Source organism: Lepisosteus oculatus, chromosome 1, assembly GCF_040954835.1.
Source record: "Lepisosteus oculatus isolate fLepOcu1 chromosome 1, fLepOcu1.hap2, whole genome shotgun sequence".
NCBI lineage: Eukaryota > Metazoa > Chordata > Actinopteri > Semionotiformes > Lepisosteidae > Lepisosteus > Lepisosteus oculatus.
The window spans coordinates 75880823-75903310 of NC_090696.1; the positions used below are offsets into that span (position 1 = coordinate 75880823).

At 41.6% G+C, this 22488-nt stretch overlaps 1 protein-coding gene across 1 annotated transcript; it reads left to right on the forward strand.

Annotated features, from left to right (window-relative positions):
- The first annotated feature begins 397 nt into the window (after window positions 1-397).
- Window positions 398-12509, forward strand: LOC102683375 (cytochrome P450 4V2). Its single transcript, XM_006629975.3, has 11 exons — window positions 398-850; window positions 1724-1836; window positions 2309-2394; window positions 3812-4002; window positions 4287-4356; window positions 5829-5955; window positions 6347-6538; window positions 8305-8407; window positions 8523-8657; window positions 9335-9514; window positions 11324-12509. Exons 1-11 carry the CDS (start codon window positions 667-669, stop codon window positions 11482-11484), a joined length of 1542 nt encoding a protein of 513 aa, XP_006630038.2. The 5' UTR covers window positions 398-666; the 3' UTR covers window positions 11485-12509.
- Window positions 12510-22488: the final 9979 nt, after the last annotated feature.

Sequence of the window (22488 nt, forward strand, 5' to 3'; positions counted from 1 at the left end):
TTCTATTGAGCTATTGAGCAGCCCACCAGATCCCAACTAACGTGGAATTGGTTGTAAACGACAGGAGTTTTCGTATTACTAAAGAGACGCATGTATTAAGAACGTGGTACACGTGGGCTGCTATAGTATAATAAACCCAGAAGGTATGAAAGTGCGCAATAATATATATATATAAATCATTGCTCCGACCAGCGCGCCTGTCCAAAATCCACCCACAGACGCCCTGGCGCTTCAGGTGCGCTTTCGCACATGGGCACAGGCGAGAGCTCGGAAACTTAGCCAGCACACACAGGGCAGGGCTGCGAGTAACCAATCGGATACAGCTCTGGCTCTTGTGGTTGGGGGCACCGGTGCCCCCCCCTGCACAACAAATCGGGTTTCGAAAAGAAACACAAAACGGGGCTTCTAAGCTGATACGGCCGGCGGCACGCTTTGCGCAGGGTAAACCCCTTTAGCCGAGCGCGCTGACGAATTCGATGACAGCGTAGCTGTACCGTAGCTCTGCACAAAAAAAAGAACACGCAGATAAATGTCCGCATAGCTTCCTTACCCACGAAAGAGTTACTGTATAAAGCCCAGAGATTCGGTCCTGGCCTCTCCCACATTTGCGTCGTGTGCAGAAACAGTTCCTGTAACTGTTCGTGGGGCGTCACTACCAGAACGGAGATGGCAGTCGAGATCAGCGGGCTGCTGCTCGGCTCCGCAGTGGGTACCCTCTTCCTAGCCCTTTTAACTTATAAGTTACTCGGCAGCTACGTGCGAAAATGGAGGCAGATGAAACCCATTCCTGGGTTTAGCCCTACTTACCCCATCGTAGGCAACGCACTTCATTTAAAAAGAAACGGAGGAGGTAAGGGTACTGTAATTATACCGGTTTATTAATGGATAATACAGATAATGCATCGCGTTGATACGAAACAATTGTTCAGGCATTGTTGCTTTGCTACATTAGCTTCTTGAGGTCATGGACGAATTTGCATAGATCGTTAAAAGGCTAGCGTCTCTTTTTCTTAGACTTTATTGGCAAACTGTTTTATCATTGAACTATTCTAGTACTGCAACCAAACAGTCTCCAAAACAACTCTGATGTAATTTAATTTCAGTCACATTACAATAGGTTCACTTTTTTCCACAGCTGTTTAGGGAATTGCTTGATTTGGAGTCTTATACTTGAACTTCACAACAGAAGCAGAGTCCCAACAAAGATACTGCATTTTAAGAAGTTTTCTGTTTTATCTGAGGAAAAAAGACTCACTGGGCCTGCATGCATCTTGTTAATAATCACATCATGAACACAGTCTTTCACAGCATCATGCTTCAGTGAAACCTGTCTGATCCTTTGAACCTTGTTCTTCAACGGAGAAGACTTGATATGCACATATTCAAAATTCTCAAAAATTGAACATTTTTTTGCAGAAACTGTTTGTTGAAAGTGTTGAACTGGAGGCACTTCTTTACACAAAGAGTTGTGGGAGTGTGGAACAAGCTGCCTGATCATGCTATTAAAGCCGATGAGTCCATGCTGTAAAAACAGCTGGATGAGATTCTAGGATCAATTAGTTACTAACAGTCAAACAGACTAGATGAGCTGAAAGGTTTCCTCTCATATATACTGTACAGTAACATTTCTTACAGTGTGTTATTTAACAAAGTCGTTTATGAAATGCTTAAATGTTCACTATAAAGTTGCCGTTAAATCTGAGCAATATTTATTGTTCTTTAGATTTCTTTAGCCAGCTGATTGAATTTACAGCTGAACGCAGAAATGAACCCTTGCTGAAACTATGGATTGGGCCAATACCTTTTGTCATTCTGTACCACGCAGAAAATATAGAGGTACTGCAACAACTGTTTCCTTACAAATTGTTATGCAGAAGAACTGATTGCTGTTTGACTTACAGTAAATTTTTATTTTCTGTAATTTTATTTTCTGGATTTATTCTTCACTAATATAATTATTTATAGACTGTAAAAATCTTTAATGTGCTAAATAGTTTCCAGATTATGGAAGACTGAATTGTCACTAAGTGTGGTAAAAACAGATCAAAGATGACCCACTTTCAGGGTGAACTTTTATGCTTAGGAGGAGATGAAAATATGATATAGCAATATGAAGATAAAGATTATAATGATAATTATGTTTCAAGGGGCAAATTATGAACAGCTAATTACATACAAAGGGCGATAAAGAGATAGCTTGCCCTGCCTCGGTGTATAGTGTACCTCTGTCCTGATGAGCCTTATTTCTAAGTCAGGAATAGTTTGTGTCTGTACTTACTTTCAGTCCCTTCTCTGCTTCTCTTTCCAGATGATACTGAGCAGTTCAAGGCACATAGATAAAGCCTATGCTTACAAATTTTTACACCCCTGGCTTGGCACAGGCTTGTTAACGAGGTAAGTTGACACAAACGTGATTGCACGTAACAATGAGAGCAGTTGTGTAAAATGTTTGTTTTTATCATATGTAGAAACTATTTTATTACCTTGGCACCCACAGTACACACATTGTAAGCCACAAAAGGAATACAGTATACAGTATATACTATATAATGACTTAGGACTGGGGCTTCTTCCAGGGACGCGTGCCAGACATATTTAAAGAGTGAGATAAAAAAACTTGAAAGTCGTTCGTGTGCCAGCACCTTTAGTTTATAATGTACAATATGTTTACGAGGGCAGTCGATTCTCTGGAGTCACCTGGATAATCTTGCTGAAGTAATACTGTGTCTGGATAGATCCCAACTAGCCACTGATTTGTGAGTGTGAGAGCTGCCTGAAAAGAAAATGCAACACCGTTCCTGTTTTCCCTCCATCAACGAGTCTGTTTCCCATCCACTGGTCCTGGTGAGAGTCTCAGAAAGTTTTGCTCTCCCTGCTGGGCTCCATTCTTCCTTTTCAGTGTCTCTTTAAGCTCTTGACATAATGGACAGTGAACTACAGTATAAAAGCTGATATCAAGAGAAAGTGCTGTAGACTCAAAGAACAACAAAGCTTTCAGTATTCAAGTAAACAGTAAGGTAAAGGAAAAACCTATAATGAAATTAATATAACACTGCAGGTTGCATAATGAAGCCTTTTCCCCTCATGCACAATAAGATACAGTAAAAGAACAATGTTATTCCACTCTCCTGTGCAATAAAGGATGAAGTGTTTGCTTTTGGCTCAGAACAGTTTGAATCTTACTGCTGAAAGGAAGGATAAAGACAACAGGGCTACCAAAGTAGCTGTTCATCTTTGAGGTCATCATTGATGAGGTCATCATTGACCTCGACAGCATTGAACACCTGCAGGATGAGATTTATCTGGCCTCAACACCGCTGAACATCCACGGATGGGATTCATCTGACCTCATTGGTACTACACACCCGCAGGATGAGATTTATCTGGCCTCGAACACCGCTGAACATCCACGGATGAGATTCATCTGACTTCATTGGTACCGCACACCTGCAGGATGAGATTCATCTGACTTCAACAGCACTGAAGAGGCAGGAAGAGCCAGACTGATCCGTGTTTTAAAAGAGCACATCCAGATACTGTCTAGCAAATTGTTACCACTTAATATAAAACAATGCTTAGAGCTTAACATGTGTGACTAGAGTACATAGAGTGTGCAGGAGAATAACCACAAAACGTGTCCTCTGTTGCACTTTCTTGGAGAAAGTAAAGTATTTTTCATATAAATTGTTTTAAGTGTTTCCCTTCTTAGTTGTATTCCAGATTGTGCGAGTACTCTCAAAGCTGTAATGCTTCTGTCGAAGTATCAATCCACATATCTGTCAGTAGATGTTTATCTGCACTCTGTTTATAGCACTGGAGATAAATGGCGTTCAAGGAGAAAGTTGTTAACTCCAACATTTCACTTCTCAATCTTGACGGAGTTTCTAGAAGTGATGAATGAGCAGTCAGTTGTGTTGGTTAAGAAACTGGAGAAGCATGCTGGCCAGGGATATTTTAACTGCTTTAATCACATCACTCTCTGTGCATTGGATATTATATGTGGTAAGTTATAAATTATTTATGCTTTTTTCTTTTATCCAGCCTGACCTGCACAGGTCAGAGATACCTTTATTTGTTTACCCTTTGAAATATTTTAACATAAACATTATTACCCATTTATTTACCGGGGTTTGCTTGAGCAATCTGGGTATTCAGCTGTGTCCATTCACCACATTGCTTCTTTTCAAACCTCACTGATATAAAATGCCAAAAGCTATTGTGCAAGCTACTGTAAAACTAGCTCCCTATTCATTGTGTTTCTTTGAATTCATATTGGTTTCTTTCAGAAACTGCAATGGGCAAGACAGTCTGTGCACAGAGTAACTCTGACTCTGAGTACGTCCGAAGTGTTTACAAGTAAGTGCGATTAATGCTTAATGGAATAAAAGTTGATCAGATTTTTCAGGTTTATCGGACAGGAATGGTGTGCTGAGGACATTAATTGTGTTAACAGGTTCATGCTTTGGCTTTTTCACGCAGGCACATTGAGTAAATAAGAGTAGCTATCAATGTATGTTTAGTGAGCTGGGATTGTGTTTACTTTCAAAGTCCCCGTATTTAGAGGGAAGGCTTTGAAGAAGGCTCACAGACATGAAAATCTGAGACATTACCCTTGCATGCCACAACGACTAGCTTAATTAGTTTAATTTCCTGAGTGTAGTGAAACTAAGATGGCCTATTAAGACTGAAGATTTTTAGTTTTTCAATTTTAGTCTTACAATTTTAGTTTTTCAAAAATTTAGTCTGTCAAATTAAATTCAAACAAAAAAATAAAAGTCTATTTATTTTGATGATTTATATTATACAGTGTACAATAAGTAAGCAATGCTGCGTGTCACGATTATAGTTCCCCCTCCTTAAGGGTGCTCCAGCCCTTTCACTCAAGGCCTTATTCTGTGCACCTGATTCCCATTCCCAGCCCACCTTAAAAGCCAGGCACTGACGCTCATCCGGGCTCTGCATCTGATTTCCGTGCCGTGCGAGTCGGGGACCTGGAAGCGCCTGGTCCCGTTAAGGTTTTAATCCCTGTTCCTGTTCCTTGTCCCCTGTCCGCCGGTTCCGACCCGGCCTTCGTGGTTTTAACTTCGTGTTTGATGGATCTCCTGGTTTTGGACTTTCTCGTGTGTTTTTGGATACTCTAAGGATTACTCTTTGGGATTGTTCGCCTCGGCCACACCTTCCCCGTGCACCAGCGCACCTTGGACACGCCCCCCTGTCTTCAGCCCCGTATTCCTGCATGACGTTTCCCCAGTGTTTCCCCACTTCTTCGGATTGTGTCGTCCTCATAGGGTCCGGAAAGAACTGTTCGTTACACTGCGGCAGTATGATGCATTTTCTTTTTTAAATGTTTTTTTGTAATTCCGAGTTGTGGTAGTTCTTGTTGTGTGCTCATGCTTTCTGATGAGCTCCAAGGTTAATGTGGGAGCAGTATCTTGGTTTCATGGGTAAGCTCAGATGTATTAGGCAGTGTTTAGAGTCCAGATTCCATCTAGAAGCAAGAGAAAGCCGTAAAAATCGAGATATATAAAAGCAGATGTCACACATAACCATTTAAGTCATCGTCACACGGTTAACTCATGTCAAAACAAAGCTTTGTTTTCTTCCACAACGCTTTTTCCAGTTTAGTGGTTGGTCACTTTTTTTTAATTTGCTAAACAGGGCAGGATGAGCAGCTGCTCCCTTAATGTACTGTAACATTGACATTCAATTTTGACAGTATTAACAGTGTGTTTCACGTGCAGATTATTAGAATGCGTGCATGTTTTTGTAAAGCCTCAGCATCTGTTTGGCACGTCAGGAACTAACCCAAGGACACTCTGTTCGTGCAGGATGAGCGACATCATTCACCGCAGACAGAAGATGCCATGGTTATGGTTAGATTTCGTCTATTACATGTTTGGTGAAGGAAAGGAGCATGACAGGAACCTGGAAATTTTACATTCCTTCACAAAGAGTGTAAGTGAAAGCCTTCTAATACCTTAATTCGGGGAGTTTATCATGCATCACACTGCTTTGCATGCACTCTCTATTATTACCCATAATCATAAGATGTTACAGTTTCATTTTACATGTATTCAAGACCTGCCCCTATGTACAGTGTGATGCACACCTCCTAGGTACTGTGCATGCTTTTTTGTGGACAATTATTTAATGTTTAATTTTTTGTACAGGTGTACATAGATTATTTTCCAACGTATTTTAAAATGCACAGTTGCCCTAGCCCATTGTATGCAGGGTAACATTGTTAAACCAGGGGGAAATTGCCAAGCAGCAGGCAAACGTGTACCTACCTATTAGAGTGCTGCAGTGAATGCATGTCAGCACTGTTAGATTCTTCACTCTACAGGTGATTGCAGAGAGGGCACGCAGCTTAGAAAACCCTGAGGAGGAACCCAAAACCTCTGACAGCGAGCGAGGTCAGAAATCGGGAAGGAAAAGGAGAGCTTTCCTAGACCTGCTCCTGAGCACCACTGATGAGCATGGAAAGAGGCTGAGCCATGAAGATATCCAAGAGGAAGTCGACACTTTCATGTTTGAGGTTAGAAGCCATATAGAAATACAGCTTCGCTACAGCAGGTGTCCCTCTGATTCAGAGACCATGAGGTGCTGCAAAATCCCATCCTGGTGCAGTGTGCACACACGAGTCTCTATAGTGATGTCGACTATACATCTTGAGGAGCACTGAGAGAGAAGCCAACCCCTAAAAACAAGTCATAGTCGCAGACGAAAACATTTGTGCAGTTAGCAATACTGAATGTGTGACTGCTGCACATGTCCAAGCACAAAATGTGCAGACCTAAACACAGTGACTTGTAATCTGGGCTTGTACAGTACATAACGCATTAATGTGGTTCGAGGGGTTTGAACTCATTAAAATTCACAGTGGTTTATAATAATAATTGCTTACACTTCTATAGCGCTTTTCTGGACACTCCACTCAAAGTGCTTTACAGGTAATGGGGACCCCCTCCACCACCACCAGTGTGCAGCCCCACCTGGATGATGCCATAGTGCACCAGTGCACTCACCACACACCAGCTTTTTCAGGGGGGAGGAGAACAGAGTGATGAAGCCAATTCATAGAGGGGGATTATTAGGAGGCCATGATTGGTAAGGGCCAATGGGAAATTTGGCCAGGACACCGGGGTTACACCCCTACTCTTTTCAAGAAACATCCTGGGATTTTTAATGACCGCAGAGTCAGGTATCTCATCAGAAGGATGGTGCCTTTATATAGTAGAGTTTCCCCGTTACTATACTGGGGCATTAGGACCCACACAGACTGCACGGTGAGCGCCACTATCACCTCTTCCAGCAGCAACCTTAATTTTTCCCAGAAGTCTCCCCTCCAGGTACTGACCAGGCTCACACCTGCTGAGCTTCAGTGGGCTGCCAGACGTGAATTACAGGGTGACATCGCTGCTGGCTTGAAAGAGTACAGCGAAAGGAGACTTTATTTTGGAAAAATCGTCTCTGAAACACACAAAGACTTGCTGTTCAAAAACAGCCATTATCACCATACAAGTCTTTTTTATAGAAAACCAAATATAAACTGCACTGTTGTGAGCATTATTACTTAATTAATCTCCAGTGTGACTATTTTCAAGTGATTAAAGGCAATTAACAGCCTTTAGTGGTAGGTAGGCTGAGTTTTTAGTCATTTCCTGATCCATCCTGTTACAGCAAAATAAAGAAAAAAAGCAGTAACACATTTCATTAAAAGTCAATGCTATTAAAAACAACTATATTTAAGTTTCAATTCTATTTTTCCTTTGTTTTAATACAAACTAGTCAGTATACAGAGCTCTGTACATTTTTGTTCGGTAAATTCTGCTATATTTTTATGATATGTAAAAAGAGACTAAAATTAAAATCTGCACTTGTCCCTTGTTTCATTCTTATACATCTTCGAAGTGTTATACTGTAGAGGCTTTGTTATTTTTCAAATGTGAACATGTTCTTCAGTAAAGAGTCAAGAATATGGCTGAATAAGAATATTGTGAAGGCAATCATTTATTAGCCCACGGCTGTAAGAGGCACAAAGCTCACTACATGTGCTGTAATGTTAGTTGCCAGGGTTACAAATGTGCTGGTAATAGCGAGCTCTTGCATGGTTAATCTACCCTAAGTTTCTTGGAGTCGTGAATATCACCACTCGGTCGGTTGCTGGATATATTGTATTTGTTCAAAAAAAAACCATCGAAGTCAAATGAAGCAGCCACTTTTGTCTTAACCTCTCTGCCACGAGTCATTCTGCATGTGTATGAGACGTCTTTTAGCACCATCACTCTCCCCTGGCCTCAGGGTCACGACACAACAGCAGCTGCGTTGAACTGGGTCCTGTACTTGCTGGGCTGTCATCCAGAGGAGCAGAGGAAGGTCCAGGAGGAGCTGGATGAGGTTTTTGGTGCGTTGCCGGCGTCTGAGCCCGTGATCGCCCCACGGAGAGATCGTTTTAAGGCCCTTGTGAGGGTGCAGCTCATTATATTTCTCTGTGTTCTCTCGCGACGCGCTTGCCTTAGGAGCCTCTGACCGCCACGTCACAGCAGATGACCTGAAGAAGCTGCGGTACCTTGAGTGTGCCATAAAGGAGTCCCTGCGCTTGTTCCCCTCTGTTCCTTTCTTCGCCCGCAGCATTTGTGAAGACTGTCACATCAGTAGGTACCAGCACTGCGATCTGGCGGCGGTACTGTATTTCCACAGGCCGTCGTATAACCTCCTGCACAGAAACTGGGCTGCTGCCGCAGTAAAGGAAGAAGGGGGGGATTTTTTAATGTCGCAAAGGTCACATGAAGACCGTTTTCTGTGCTTCACAGGGGGGTCTTTCATTTGAACAATGTTCTCGATTTTGCACAGTCCTTGTAGATCAGGGCAGCTAAAAGTGATCAAAACAGTTAAGTAAAAGGGAACAAAGGAAAAAAGCAAGGTGATATGCAATACAGTCAGACGGAGTCAGTTTATTGTTAAATTCATATTTGAGTTGAAAATGTTTGAAATAATTTTGCAATGTGAAGTTCACAAGGCTTACTGACTGAACCGGCCTTTGAGATGTTCTTCATTTTGCAGGTCAACAACACATTTACATTACATCCACTAGTGTAAGGATACAGATTAAAACTAAAGCTATTTAATTTGGAAACTGCAAAGTCTTGTCAATTTCTGCATTAAGGATGTGCAGTGCTATCCTTATGTGAATTCGAAAAGCCAGTGTTTCATAAATGAAGCAATTCCAGGTACAGTAGCAACATTCTTAGCTGTTGCTTTCTGTGTGTTGTGAGGTGCTGATTCGATCATTTCCCTTTTATTTTGTAACTTGAATTTCTGTTCTGCACAGATGGCTTTAAAGTGCCCAAAGGAGCCAATGCTGTGATCATCCCATTTTCTCTCCACCGTGACCCTCGCTACTTCCCAGATCCTGAAGAATTCCACCCAGAGAGGTTTCTCCCGGAGAATTCTTCCAACAGGCATCCCTATGCATTTATCCCATTCTCTGCAGGACTGAGGAACTGCATCGGTATGTACAAATGTCCCTAAGGAATAATGTGTACCTGTTTTTGAAAGCCGTTCTCCTGCTGTTTGGGTATCTTGTTGTCTATTGCCTCTGTTGATGTGTTGCTGCTGACCACAGCTCTTGTCACAATGATTAAGGGCCATCTCATGATCTGTTGGATACTTTCTGTACGTGCCCTAATTTAAAAATCACATGCACAGTAAGACATTTGGTTATTTAAGGCTACAAGGAAAGGCAGACTATAGGCTATAGCCTAGTTATGCTAACATGGTTCTGCTCAGCAAGGGGAAAGTCAGGGAGTCGTCTGAACATGTAAGGTAAAAAGTGACCAATCTCAAGAAATCTAGGAATGGTTTCACAAAATATGTCAGGTATCCTAATTCAACTGTGAAGTCAATTACTCAGTGTCCATTACTAATAGGATGGTTGATATCCTACGAGGAGGAGGACTTAGGAAAGTGATGAGCAGTCCGTCAGGTCTGGGAGCTCGACTCGAAAACAACTACAACTGAGAAACTCGAAAACACTGGCATCTTCATGATGCAGGGCCTCCGTGATTATCATTCGAGATTGATTTCAGGAATCTGGCGACAGTGGCAGAGTTCCCTGGGGAACAGGAAAAGGAATGATGAATTAGCTTAATAATAACTTATTGACTCCCACGTCCAATAGGACCACATGATGTGATTACATGAAGCACAAATAGAGTTTTTCATGCTGTGCGACAGCCTCACCAGGAGTGTGCTTAACACAGACAGCCGCAGCTCATTTTGAGAAAGGATATGAAGAGCAGAAACTGTTTTTTTCTGCTTCAGGGTTGGTTTGTATCCTCTGGTCATGGTGGCCTAATTATAACAGAGGAAAAGACAGATTCTAGAGTTAACAAGAAATGATCGTCATAAACTGGTGCCTTGGTGTAATACATGATAATACAAAATCTGCATCGATTTCAATCACCACAAAATTAAAAAAATATAATCTTGATTTCTGGGTCAGTCATCACAGCCTCTAAAAGAGCTGAGGATCACAAGTGTAAATGGCCCAGCTGGGAGGAGCTGAGGAGGGTCTTCATGGAGGAGTGATCGAATGTCACGTTACACTAGTTTAAGACACTAAATGGCTACAGGAAGCTTCTCCCTCGGCCGGAGAAACAAAACACGAGCCCCAGGGATTAAAAAAGTTGAACACAATGCATTTAAAACAATAAATTGTTATCGACAGATTGGTCTGTTTAACACCCAGGAGCTTAATTCAGAAGTTAGTCAGAAGAAATTAAACATGATCTCTTGACCATGTGTTTGCTTAGTCTTTGAAGTTCCCTTCCAGAAGAATGGAGGCACTTTGTTTATCCTACAACTTTATTAAGATCACTGCAACTCAGAAAAACATTTGAAATCCTGATTTATTTTTAAACGGTATGTTTGTTTATCTATAGCAACCAATCAGAACATTGTCAGACTTTTATATTTAATCTATTACCAAAGTATGAACAAGAAGACGCTGAATACATTTATTACACATAAAAGACTGACTAATTCAACCCTTTATAATTTATAGTTATCATATGTAGATATATTAAAGCCATTAATATCACCAGAAACTCTACTGTTCCCCTCTTTATAATTACACTTTGCCTATGTAAGTACCTGGCTGTTGTTCTTATCAAGGTCCTGTGGATATCTTGATGATTTCCTGTGGCGATTTTCACTGCCATTTGGAAAAACTGCATCCTACTGGATCTCTCAAATTGTAGAAACAAAAAAATCAAGAAGCAGGCAAAAAAAAAACATCCTGTGTGTGTCTCTGGGCTAGGTCAGCGCTTTGCCTTGATGGAGGAGAAGGTTGTCCTCTCTGCAGTGCTACGCCGTTTCCAGATCGAGTCCTCCCAGAAACGAGAGGAACTGCAACTTCTGGGAGAGCTCATCCTTCGTCCGGAGAAGGGAATTTGGATTAAGCTTCAAAAGAGAAGATAGGAACTGTACAATGATGGTTGGGGAATAAAACTAAATTCCTCCTAGTATATAAACCTCGTCAGTGCTCTTTATTTCTTTTACTAAAACAATGTTCTATTTCTGCGTGGTGGTTAAATAAATTAGGATAGTATTTTTAGAATGATGTAAAATGGCCTGAAGTAGAGAAATGCCACATTTTTAGGGTGCACTAAGGCTAATTAAAAAAATAACTAACATTAACAGATTGATCGGTTACTATTATTTAACATGTAAAACATATTAAAAGGCAGAAATCTACTGAGAGACAATGTGTGTAGGTTAAAAGACAAATACAGCAGCGATTTGGAGTGTTCGCTGGATGTTATTTTGAAACAAAAAAAAAAGAGTTGCGCGTTATTTTTTTCCCCAAGTCAGTTTGCTCTAAATTGGCCCTGCAATTTAGATAGATAACTCTGTGGAAAGTGGCGATGAGTCATACATTTTCTTTACATTTCAGCGTGTTCACAGCTGCAGGTGGAGTACGCCTAGTCATGGGCAGCACGCTGCGGTTTGTGTTTCCTATGGGGTCTGGTTGCTCCACCCCCTCCTGCTGGTGAGGTCTGATTGGCTGTTCTTGATTGACTCACTACACACAGGTGTCTCGTCCGAGAGGAGGGCAGACCCAGGGTACAGCGTCGTTCTGATGACGGGTGAACATCTACTGTAGCTTTAGAAGCTCAGCATGGCTGCTTTTTAATTCTAGTCATTTGACAGATTGTGAACTAGACATATTAGACGTAAACGGAGAAAAAATCCACCCTCTTTCAATCAAACAGTACTTGTAATTTTGTAATTTCGCAAAAACATATTATTTACGCACAGTATACTTTGTTATACGAACAAATATATTATACAAACAGTATATTTTGTAAAAACTGTCTTGACTGGTAATTTCGTTATTTTATCATGGAGTTATTTGTATGTTCAGATTGATCTGTGCTGGTAATAGCTACTAACAGTATATTGACATAATACAGCACTGTGTAAAATAAAATCCTTTTTACATATTCTCTGTGATCTTCTTGCATATCTGTCCAGTAGTGGAAAAATACATTTGGAGTACATAAGACAATTAGGAGGTGCAAATAATATTTTAATAACTGAAACAAAACTGATGCTTTAAATAGGATTAATTTATTTGTCCTTTCCAATTGCCTGTAACCTTATGTTCAGGATTAAAATAACACGTTCTCCCTGTTCATCTGCAGATATATGGCCATGACAGATTAACTCAAAGATATTTTCCGTTGCACAAAGCACCATCATTAGCTGGAGAGAAAGAAAAGATCCACAGAAGTGAAGCGGAGGAACTGAGGAATTCAGCTTGAGCTAGTACTGTCCTGTAAACTCTCAGGAAAGCTTGTAGCATCACAGAGCTGCCACTCCTCTTTCTTACGTTGTGCAATAGGTGTCTGAGGGGCACTATCTGAATTCCCTGGCACTGCCCCTTCATGTCATCATTAATAGAACTTCATGGCTGACATGAAGAGATGATGGAATTTCAACATCAGTTTTAGATCAGCAGCTTCAGGTTTTTCTTCCTCTTACTCGTGACACAAGATACCCCTCCACCCTTTTTCGAACCCCTGCGTCCAGCTCAGGGTAGTCGGGGAACGGGAGTCTAATGACTCCCTGGACCGCAGTGAAAAGTACGAAATTTTGGCAACGGGGAAAAAAAAAAGTCTGGAAGAAATAGGTCTTGAACATGGGCATCCCGACATGTACAGTATGCATTCCTGAATCCGGTAAGAACAGAAGAAAAGTCACAACACCATGAGGTCATTCACCCCATCATGCTTGTTTGCTTGCTACTAGCTGATTGAGGAAGGTGATGTTGTCCATAATGTAGCTGGGCAGCCTGTCTCAGTCTCTCAGGAACCTTGGGTAACGAAGAGGCACCTGTTCTCGGTTCTCAAGGAACTTTGACAGTTTCATTGGTGCCCTGTGGTTAGGTTTTCTGCAGAAGTTATCTGGGTTGACTTGGTGCTCTTGAGGATATGGGATACTTGTATCAATACCCCTCCTAAATCTTCTCTGTCCAAAACTGATATGTATAGTTCTTTTATATTAAAAACAAACAGTAGGCTCCTTTTCTGGCAACAGATGTATTTTTTTTAGGTGGCCTGTAACCTCTGCCTATACTGTAACTGCAGTTCACTTTGTTCTCCCAGTAGTGCCGAAAGGCAATAACAGGTCTCGTTATGTGAAAGGAACAGAATGAGTAACTGCACCACAATTCCAGAAGCAGAAGCTGTTGGGTGAACGTCTCCCTACCAATAGCTGCTATTCCACACGCAAGAGTGAGGAGTACATTGGTGGTGGTGGTGGAGGGGAGTCCCCATTACCTGTAAAGCGCTTTGAGTGGAGTGTCCAGAAAAGCGCTATATAAGTGAGAGCAATTATTATTATTATTATTACAGCATAACCTTCAATACGGTTTACGTTCAGGTGCCTGGACAACCGATGAATACAAACAAGGAGGCATCAGGCAGACTGCACCAGGTTTCTTCATCTTTGAGATTACAGTTTGAGGTTTAGGTTTCATTTATTTATAGTGCTTGACTGGCTCTTCTGTATGTGTTTAAGACTAGAGGGCCTGTTTTCAAGCGTGGAAGTGTGTGGAAGGAATTTCGGCAGGGTGTTGTAACAAGTGACACCCACAAGAGGCCACCCAAGGGTAACCTTGGAAAGCTGGTTTGCAGTGAAACCCTACAGCCTTGAGTGAGCTGAAATGCCAGCAGGCACTGAGGGGGTTCAGGGCTCATATAACTAATTATCTAAGCAGGGAGGAAACTCCCATTTTATAAGCTCAGGGGTTCTAGAAGGACAAAGCTGAGATGGATTACTGTACGGGTGTTTGGCTAACAGAAGGAGGTATCCATAACCAGGCTTACCGGGGTAAACAGGGTGATGACTGCACATCCAATACTGGGATCTTTCACAGTGTGAAATAGAGAGCTCGTTGAAGCATCCTCAATAATAATCCAGACCTGTTATGGAGCATTTCAGAATCATTAGCTAATAGTATCAGTTCTTAACCACAATGGGGCACCCTCGTACTGTACTTACTGTCTGAACAAAATAAAATTAGTGACAATCTGTATCAGTTTCATAGTTCACATATCAGTAGGAACACTTTTAGCGTGTGATCAGGTTCCACTCTTGACAGCTCAGTGTTAACTCCGGCCACCATGCATAAGAACAGCAAATACACCTGGTAGTCTATACAAGAACTGTCATGTGTGTCTGAAAAGAAGGCACTGACAAAAAGAGGTTGTTCCATATAATGCAGACAAACACTCAAATGGGCTAGAAAGGACAAGACAAGGTTTATGTACATTATTCCATGCAATACTACTGGACTGTACATGCAATACTGTTAAGGTCTCCTTCAATTAAATTAAAATTGCAGCATAAAGGGCAAATTATGAGATTTAGTTGTCTTCATTAGAAGTAATGTACAGAACACAAATGTGCCATTAGTTTTCCATGAGCCTCTGTCTTCCACCAGTCTGAGCAGACCACTAGGTTACCTTTCTGTAAATTGCTGTAATTGCTGAAGGAGCAAAAGTGAAATAATACTCATTATTCATTCAGAAAATAATTACACAGCGAACTCAAATTTTACAAGTGCAAAAAAAAAATTCGAAGCATCAACTGGTCCCTGTCTGAATTCCTCTATTTTATTTCCCTGTAGTCTTTGTTGTTGATATGCTCCCCCCAGACGCAGGGACCGGGTGAAAAGAAGCTCACAGTGGGCTTGGATACACAGATACTGGATGGGGAAGCATCTTCCTGTGTTGCAGACTCAGTTCAATCTCTCAGTTTCAAGCTCATACAGCAGAAGAAAAAAACAACCAGAAAACTGTGAGCTACAGTATAAGAATTTAAACGTTTCCAGAAATGATAGCTTTAAAGTAGGGATACGGCTCTCTCAAGGAGAGGGGACAGAGCCTGGTGGGTCTTGTTCACGGCGGCGGTGACGTGAGCCCAGGCCGTCGATCTGGGCGACACCAGCAGTGTCGCGGACGCTGCTCCGGACCCTGTCCGTTCTCGGACGAGGCTCTTTGTTTACCGGTCGATTCTCCTGTGGTCGTGAGCACTGAGTAACAAGCATAAGACAAACCTGGCCGGTACGAATGGAGGAACTGATGTTGCTTCGCAGGTGGCAGGATGACGGGGCTGTCCTGCAGAACCTCGGAGTCTTGTCTAGCACAAGAATTTATAATAATAATAATAATAATAATAATAATAACAATAATAATAATAATAATAATTAATGACACTTACAGTACCTGTATATAGCGCTTCATAGGTAATGGGGATCCCCTCCACCACCACCAGTGTGCAGCCCCACCTGGATGATGCAACAGCCGTAGTGCTCCAGTACACCCCCACACACCAGCTCTCAGTGGGGTGGAGAGCAGAGGGATGAAGCCAGTTCTGAGGTGGAGATTATGAGGAGGCCATGATGGGTAAAGGCCAGGGGGAAATTGGCCAGGACACTGCCGGGTTACGGGTTACACCCCTACTCTTTTCGAGAAACGCCCTGGGATTTTTAATCACCACAGAGAGGCAGGACCTCAGTTTTCGAAGAAGCACTTTTTATATCTCTTGCACTGAAACTTGCAATGCGATTCTCTGTTTCTGGTTTCATTTGGACTGAGGGCTGCCAAGGATATGGAGATTAGGAACACCCCCTTTACTGCATTTAATGTGTTGCTGTTGTGCAGCAGTGCCCAGGAGAAACCTATTTACCACCCTATAATGGCGCTGCTGACAGTATCAGGGCGCAACAGGCGGTCCCTCAAGGGAGTATGTGAGATCATATAGAAAAAAAAAACATTTAATCACATCTGTAATGTTTTCCCTTGATAGGCTGTGAAATTTACACTTCACTTTAGGGTCAGTGAACACTGCCTATGAAGGAAATAAAGAATATTTAACACACAAATCGGTGAACACTCCAGGGTAAGCAAGTTGCTGCACTGGTTTGTCATTGTGTGAAGGCTACTGCTTTTTTAAATTCTGTAAACACCTGTACAAATGTGCAGAATAAAACAAGTAAAACCCGGCTATCTCCACTAACCATGTAAATGACACTGTGTCTCTCACCTGGTAGTCTATACAAGAACTGTCATGAGATTTCAGAGATGCCTGTTTGTTATGCTGGGTAGCGACACAATTGTGCACATCTGCACCCTGCTGTCCAACCTTGCTGTCCAACCCTCCAGAATACTAACAGGGGATTGTGCCTGCTGCTCAGTTGTGCCAGTTACAGTCATCACACATGATGGTTAGGTTTTGCATAGCACAAACAAAATAGGGCTTTCACAGTAGCCCTACCTTAATCCATTTTTGGAAATAGTTCCGGGTTTCAACACATAGAATCTTATGCAGAAAGAAAATATAATATAACGTGAATACTGTGTAGAATATAGCTATGCATGCTCCACCAGGACTAAGCGATTCTGATAGACATTTGAAGCATGCAGTCTCTGTAAAAAGGGGACCTAGATTAGCATTTGTTACATATGCTAATTTCATGCTTTAACCAATGGAGTCACAGGCTCCTTGATGATCAAAGCAAGCAGTGGAGCCCAGAGGAAAAAGCTGCTTTGAGATCGTTGACTGTTTCTCCAAGGGGAAACTCTTTTCTGGGGTGGAATGGGCTGTAAAGTCAATTTGCCTTTGGAAAAAGATAGATATAAATATATATTGAGGCAGGAGATCGCCCTTCATGTCAAACCTATTTTGTGGCTTGCCGCTAAAAAAACAAATTAGACCTTTAAACGCAAAGACTTCACCAAACCAAGGATGTGAAGTAACGCGGACATGCCAGAGAGGACACCTCACACGGTCCACGAGCTCCATGCAGGGCCTGGAGTGATGTTATATTCGCAGGCACTGCTGGAATTTGATTCTAGTCAGCCATTCCAGCTTGGCAGGATTAGGAGAGATTACCCAGGGTTTTAAGTGTCCTGTTCTTCAAAGCACACACTTCATCAAACACTCCTTCTTTACCTGTAGCTTCAGGATGGAGGGATCAATTGTATCCGAAAGATAAAGAATTCTGTCTAATCCTCCCTTCCTAAAATAAGCACATGGGTTGCAAATCAAGTGAGGATTGAGGTGCGGTTTTTCTGAAGTACAGAAATAAGTACTGTACAGACATGAGTTGTTTCAAAGCTAAACTGTTACTGTCAATAAGAAAACCATCTTGCAATCAGGTTAAAAAAAGGAGAAATAATTATGAAAGAGAGACTCTTGCCAGAAAGAAACTCAGTTCAGATTAGTCACCCTGCAGAAAAGAGAAGCGATAAGCATATACAGTTCTGTACATTACATGATTACATCACTGTACTTGATTAAGTTTATAATGGACAAACGTATACTCAACATACAAACAATTAGTTGATTTTATTTTCTTCTATTTTTGTATGGTTCTTTTTAGAAATCACCATCACTATGGAACTTTAGGATATTGGGGGGATTTTTAGGTGCTGAAAAGTATGGTGTGACATACACCAGTATCCAGTATTTTGCTTGTTTGGGGGGTACACTGCTACTGTATGAGTGACGCTATTGCGTATCGATGCTTGGTGATGTCCATATTGTGGGCTTCAACTCATCTGACTGAAGCCCTGATCAGCTTGCTTAGTTTGATACAGGATCCATATCTTTAAAAAATGGCAGAATCGAAAACTAAAATAAAAGTATTGCTTTTGATGGTATGAAATATCAGGGTGTGGGGAAAAATGTTATTTATTAAGATGTTATTTTTATTTCTGGGATTCTGGAGTGCTGGAAACAAATCTAGCCAAATGGAAAGCATAGTTATCTGTGAGCTTGTGTCTCTAGCAGAAGTAATGATGACCCGCATATGAAATGCCTGATTTGCTTCAAAAGCACTTCCAACCTAAAATATTTATATTGACTGCATTTAAGAAATCCAAACTATTATTTGTGTGGTGCAACTGTAGTTTTAACACTAATCACTTTCATTAGATTGAGGTCAGCCTAACTTCAGTTTCCCAAAACAGGAAGAATCCTTAATGTTTCACAAGATGTGATTTATCAAAAGTAGATCAAGTACTGAAACAGATTTTCGTGTGCCTAGAAAAGGGGATGTATATAAGACGTCTCATGAACCAATGGAGTTTGCCATTGAATTTAATGAATCATAGAACATACGAAAAGCTGCAAACAAAATGAGCCAAATAAGCCCATCAAGCCCATTCGGACATCAGTCGCTAATTCATCCAGGGATCTCATCTTGCCTTTTCAGTTGGATCGACAGCATTCAATAACTGAGTACTCTGTGCCGGTTTGGAATACTTGGTGAGATACTGTACATCTGGCTTAACCCCCTTGGTTAATGGGCCGGCTCCTGGTCACAGGATGAGCAGGCTCGAACCCCAGTCACACTGAGTGAACCAAGGGCCAGCTGTGGGGTAGAGATGGGGAGGAGGAGGAGGTGGGATGCTGGAGACGAATGCGCAGGGAGGTGTTTGTGGCTGATACACACAGCTGATTTTCGTAGTGTCGCTGACGAGGGACATCTCTTCGAGACTGGCTTGTCATTGTTATCCCTGAACTCCCATTTCTTGAAAGAAGCCAAGGTTGTTGGCTTCAACAGCGTGGCTGTGCAGCTTGTTCCAGACTCCCACAACCCTCTGGGTAAAGACATGCCCCCTGTTCTCAATTCTAAGCTTATCAATTGAATTTCACATAGGTGAAAGTTTCAGTTTTTGTAACCTGTCAGGATAGGGTGTTCCTTAAAGCCCCAGAATGTATCAGGTTGCTGATTTGCAAAACAGCAATATGTGTTCTATAAAGAGGCAACCAAAGCTGTACACAATATTCGAAACGAGGCTGTGCTAGTGAATTAGATAATTGTAGCACAACATCTCTTCATTTCAATTGTACATGTATCACTACAGTATATATCCGAACAGTTTTTGCCTATTAATTGCTTTCCCATTTTAAGAGTTTATTCTTAAGATTGAAAGAATCTTTATTCTATAAAAAGGAATAATAAACACGATCAGTTGTATGTTTATAGAATTGTTTTTTAAAATGCTTGTATTACTGTGCTGGAGCTTTTTATGTTTGCAGGAGAATGCTGCTACATGTCCCTTGTTCTTACTGGCAGGCACGACAGTGACTCTCCTGGCCCCTTGGGTTGTTATTACTTTTGCAGCCTGAATTTCAAGTCTTATTATCATAATTGGCTGCCTCTGTCATTTAAAGTTGTTTTTAAGATGTTGATTTCAGCACAGAACATTTTATTCTAAAAAACTCAATATTAATATTGCTATAGTTTTCCACAGAGGTTTGCCACAGAGGATTAACCTAATGGGAGTCTTGCCAAGCAATGATTTAGTCATGGCCACTTATTAAAGCCACACTGGATTTAAACGGGCCCGTTCGACAATTTCCAAAACTGTATTGTGTGATTATTCGATTCCTTCAGTTTTCAGTTTCCCCCCCCCACTCGTGTTTCTACAGCATTCAGAAAATATCTCAGGTTTTGCTCTCAGCCATTAGCAGGTATATCAGAGCCATCCGAGGGGCAGTTAAGTATAACACCTCTGCTGCTGGACAGCACCACCAGCATCACTGTGCTCCCGGTCGCCATACTGGAGCGCAGGGTGGGAATTTCTGATCCAAGTTCTGGCAATCTCCTGGTCCACCAACATCAGTGACAGTAGTAATGTGGCTTTCCATGGAGGTCTCCGATCCCAGTCCTGACCTGACCCATCTGTACTGACCTTCTGAGAGGTGACCGCTCGGTGTTTGTTAATCATGAGATGTGCTTTGCCTTCTTTATTTCTTTATTTATTTGGTGTTTGGCATAGTCCCTCCTCCGCACATGTCTGGTGTAGGCGGTTCATGTTCATAATCTTCACACTCATCTTGAAGTTTGAAGTTTCTACTACAGAGGTGCAGAGCAGTGGTTGTTGCACCTGTCTCCCTTCCTGGTTCAGAAGAGCCTCAGTCCAATTAGACTCACAGGTCTTACAGGCCGGGCGCAAATACAGTAACTTTTTCTTGAAGTATTGGAAGACTTGGAAATTACAGTAAGCAATGTTTTCAAGTAAGGGATCTCTGCCCCCCTTGGGCTGAAGAGTCTTCAGAGCTGCGGTACACATTACTTCATTTAACAGCTCGCTTTAGTTGATCATGTTGAAGTTGTTCCAGGTCTTTTTTTACTGTTCAAAAATGCAGCGCTGTCACAGAGATGGGCAATGTCTGCATATTACTGATTGTAACACTTCCAGTGCTTACTCGAGCTTTCTGTTATAAGGCCCTGAACAGTTTTTGGTGATGGGAAGAAAGATTGCAATTATAACAGTGACGTTCATATGTCCATGTTATAAGGCTGTACTGATTGCCTGAAGAAGTCCAATCTGTCACACTTGTGCTGATCCGTTAGTGTCTGCAAGACTCAGTGTGCACAGATATGCAGTTGCTTTATGTGTGATTTCCTCAACCAAGTGTGTGCTAATCTCTTGACCATGTGCATTTTCTGTGAATGCACTCAAAGCAGTATTCAGCCTTTCTGGCTTTGAAGCATCCAGCCACCTTCTTCTACAATTTTAACCCCTTCACTCAGCCACAAACTCGGATCCAGTCATGCGCTCATGGTTGAGTACCATGTTTGAAAACCATGTACCTTTTGGTATGCATTGACTGGTTTTCAAATATATTTTTATGAATACACCTCTGGATACCTCCCAAATCTCCCTTGCAAAAGTGAAAAATAAATGGAAATTATCAACTGAAGCTGAGAGGGATAACAATGACAATCTCACACAGCTGCCCGAATCACTCTCACTACCAGACTACTGTAGCTACATAAACTGAACTCAAGCCCCTCCCTTCACATTCTTCTCAATCATCCCTTCTTCTTCCCATCTCCACCTCACAGCTGCCCCAGTTCACTCAGTCTGACTGGGGTTCGAGCCTCCTTGTCCTGTGGCCAGGCGGCTGCACATTAACCATGCGGGGTTAAGCCAAACTTTTCGGACTACGTCTTCCAAACCTTCACAAAGCATTCAATCCTTGGATCCTGCTGGCCCTAGTGGGCTCGCTTTTAAATGCATTGGGTTAAAGAGAAAACTGAAAAATGAATAGACTAAGTTTTGCATTTTTCATTTCCACTGGTGCAAAATGCCTCCATCTTGAGATCATGGCTGCTCGGTTTTGGCAGTTTGGCACAGAAGAGTATGTAATTAGAGGAAGCTCGCTGATGACTCTTCTCCCTGTTGTGTCGTGAAAGCAGAGGATAAACTCAGAATCACTGCAAGCGTCCTGAACTAAATTAGACAGCCATATGGCTAGAGCCTAGGTACCTAATTCCCTGAAGTTGTAAAGGCACATTATCTAAAGCCTTTGCAGAATTTCACTAGCATGTTTTTACAGACAACTAAGGTAACTTGAGGCTGTGTTAATCAGAGTCTGAAAAAAATGCATTAAGGTTCCCTCCGGTGTTATTGTGTTTTAAATGTCATTATATAATTTGCGCTAAATGATTGCTGAATGAAGTGTGCTGGGACACTGTGCACTTGTAGAGATGTTTAGATCTCTTACAGTCTTCTTACTCTTCTAAATAATTTAAATAATAAATAAAGTTCTATGTTTAAAGAGCATCTGAACAGCATACACACATTTGTAATTTCTAAATGTACTACATATGTGTGATTGTACATCTGTCAACAAAAATGCCTTTATACTTCCATCTTAAAGTTTTTGGTTGACCCAGTTGTACCGTTAACAGAATGTGTTGGCATATCAGCCTTTGCACATACTGTACTTACTGTCAGAAACACACAATAAGTACACTTGTAAATGATTAAAAGCCATCTCTAGTTCATTTGGTTGCTGGTAACTAATCCTAGAATCGCATTCTACAGTTCCTTGAGAGAAGCCAGTGTATCAGCTTCAACAATACAGTTGGGTAGCTTGTTTCACATTCCCACA

What these genes read in the sequence shown, in the direction of transcription:
- LOC102683375 (XM_006629975.3), top strand. Translation starts at nt 667, where the DNA reads ATGGCAGTCGAGATCAGCGGGCTGCTGCTCGGCTCCGCAGTGGGTACC. An exon ending in TTTAAAAAGAAACGGAGGAG is followed by an intron (nt 851 to 1,723) that starts GTAAGGGTACTG and finishes ATTGTTCTTTAG; the next exon opens with ATTTCTTTAGCCAGCTGATT. An exon ending in TACATTCCTTCACAAAGAGT is followed by an intron (nt 5,956 to 6,346) that starts GTAAGTGAAAGC and finishes TTCACTCTACAG; the next exon opens with GTGATTGCAGAGAGGGCACG.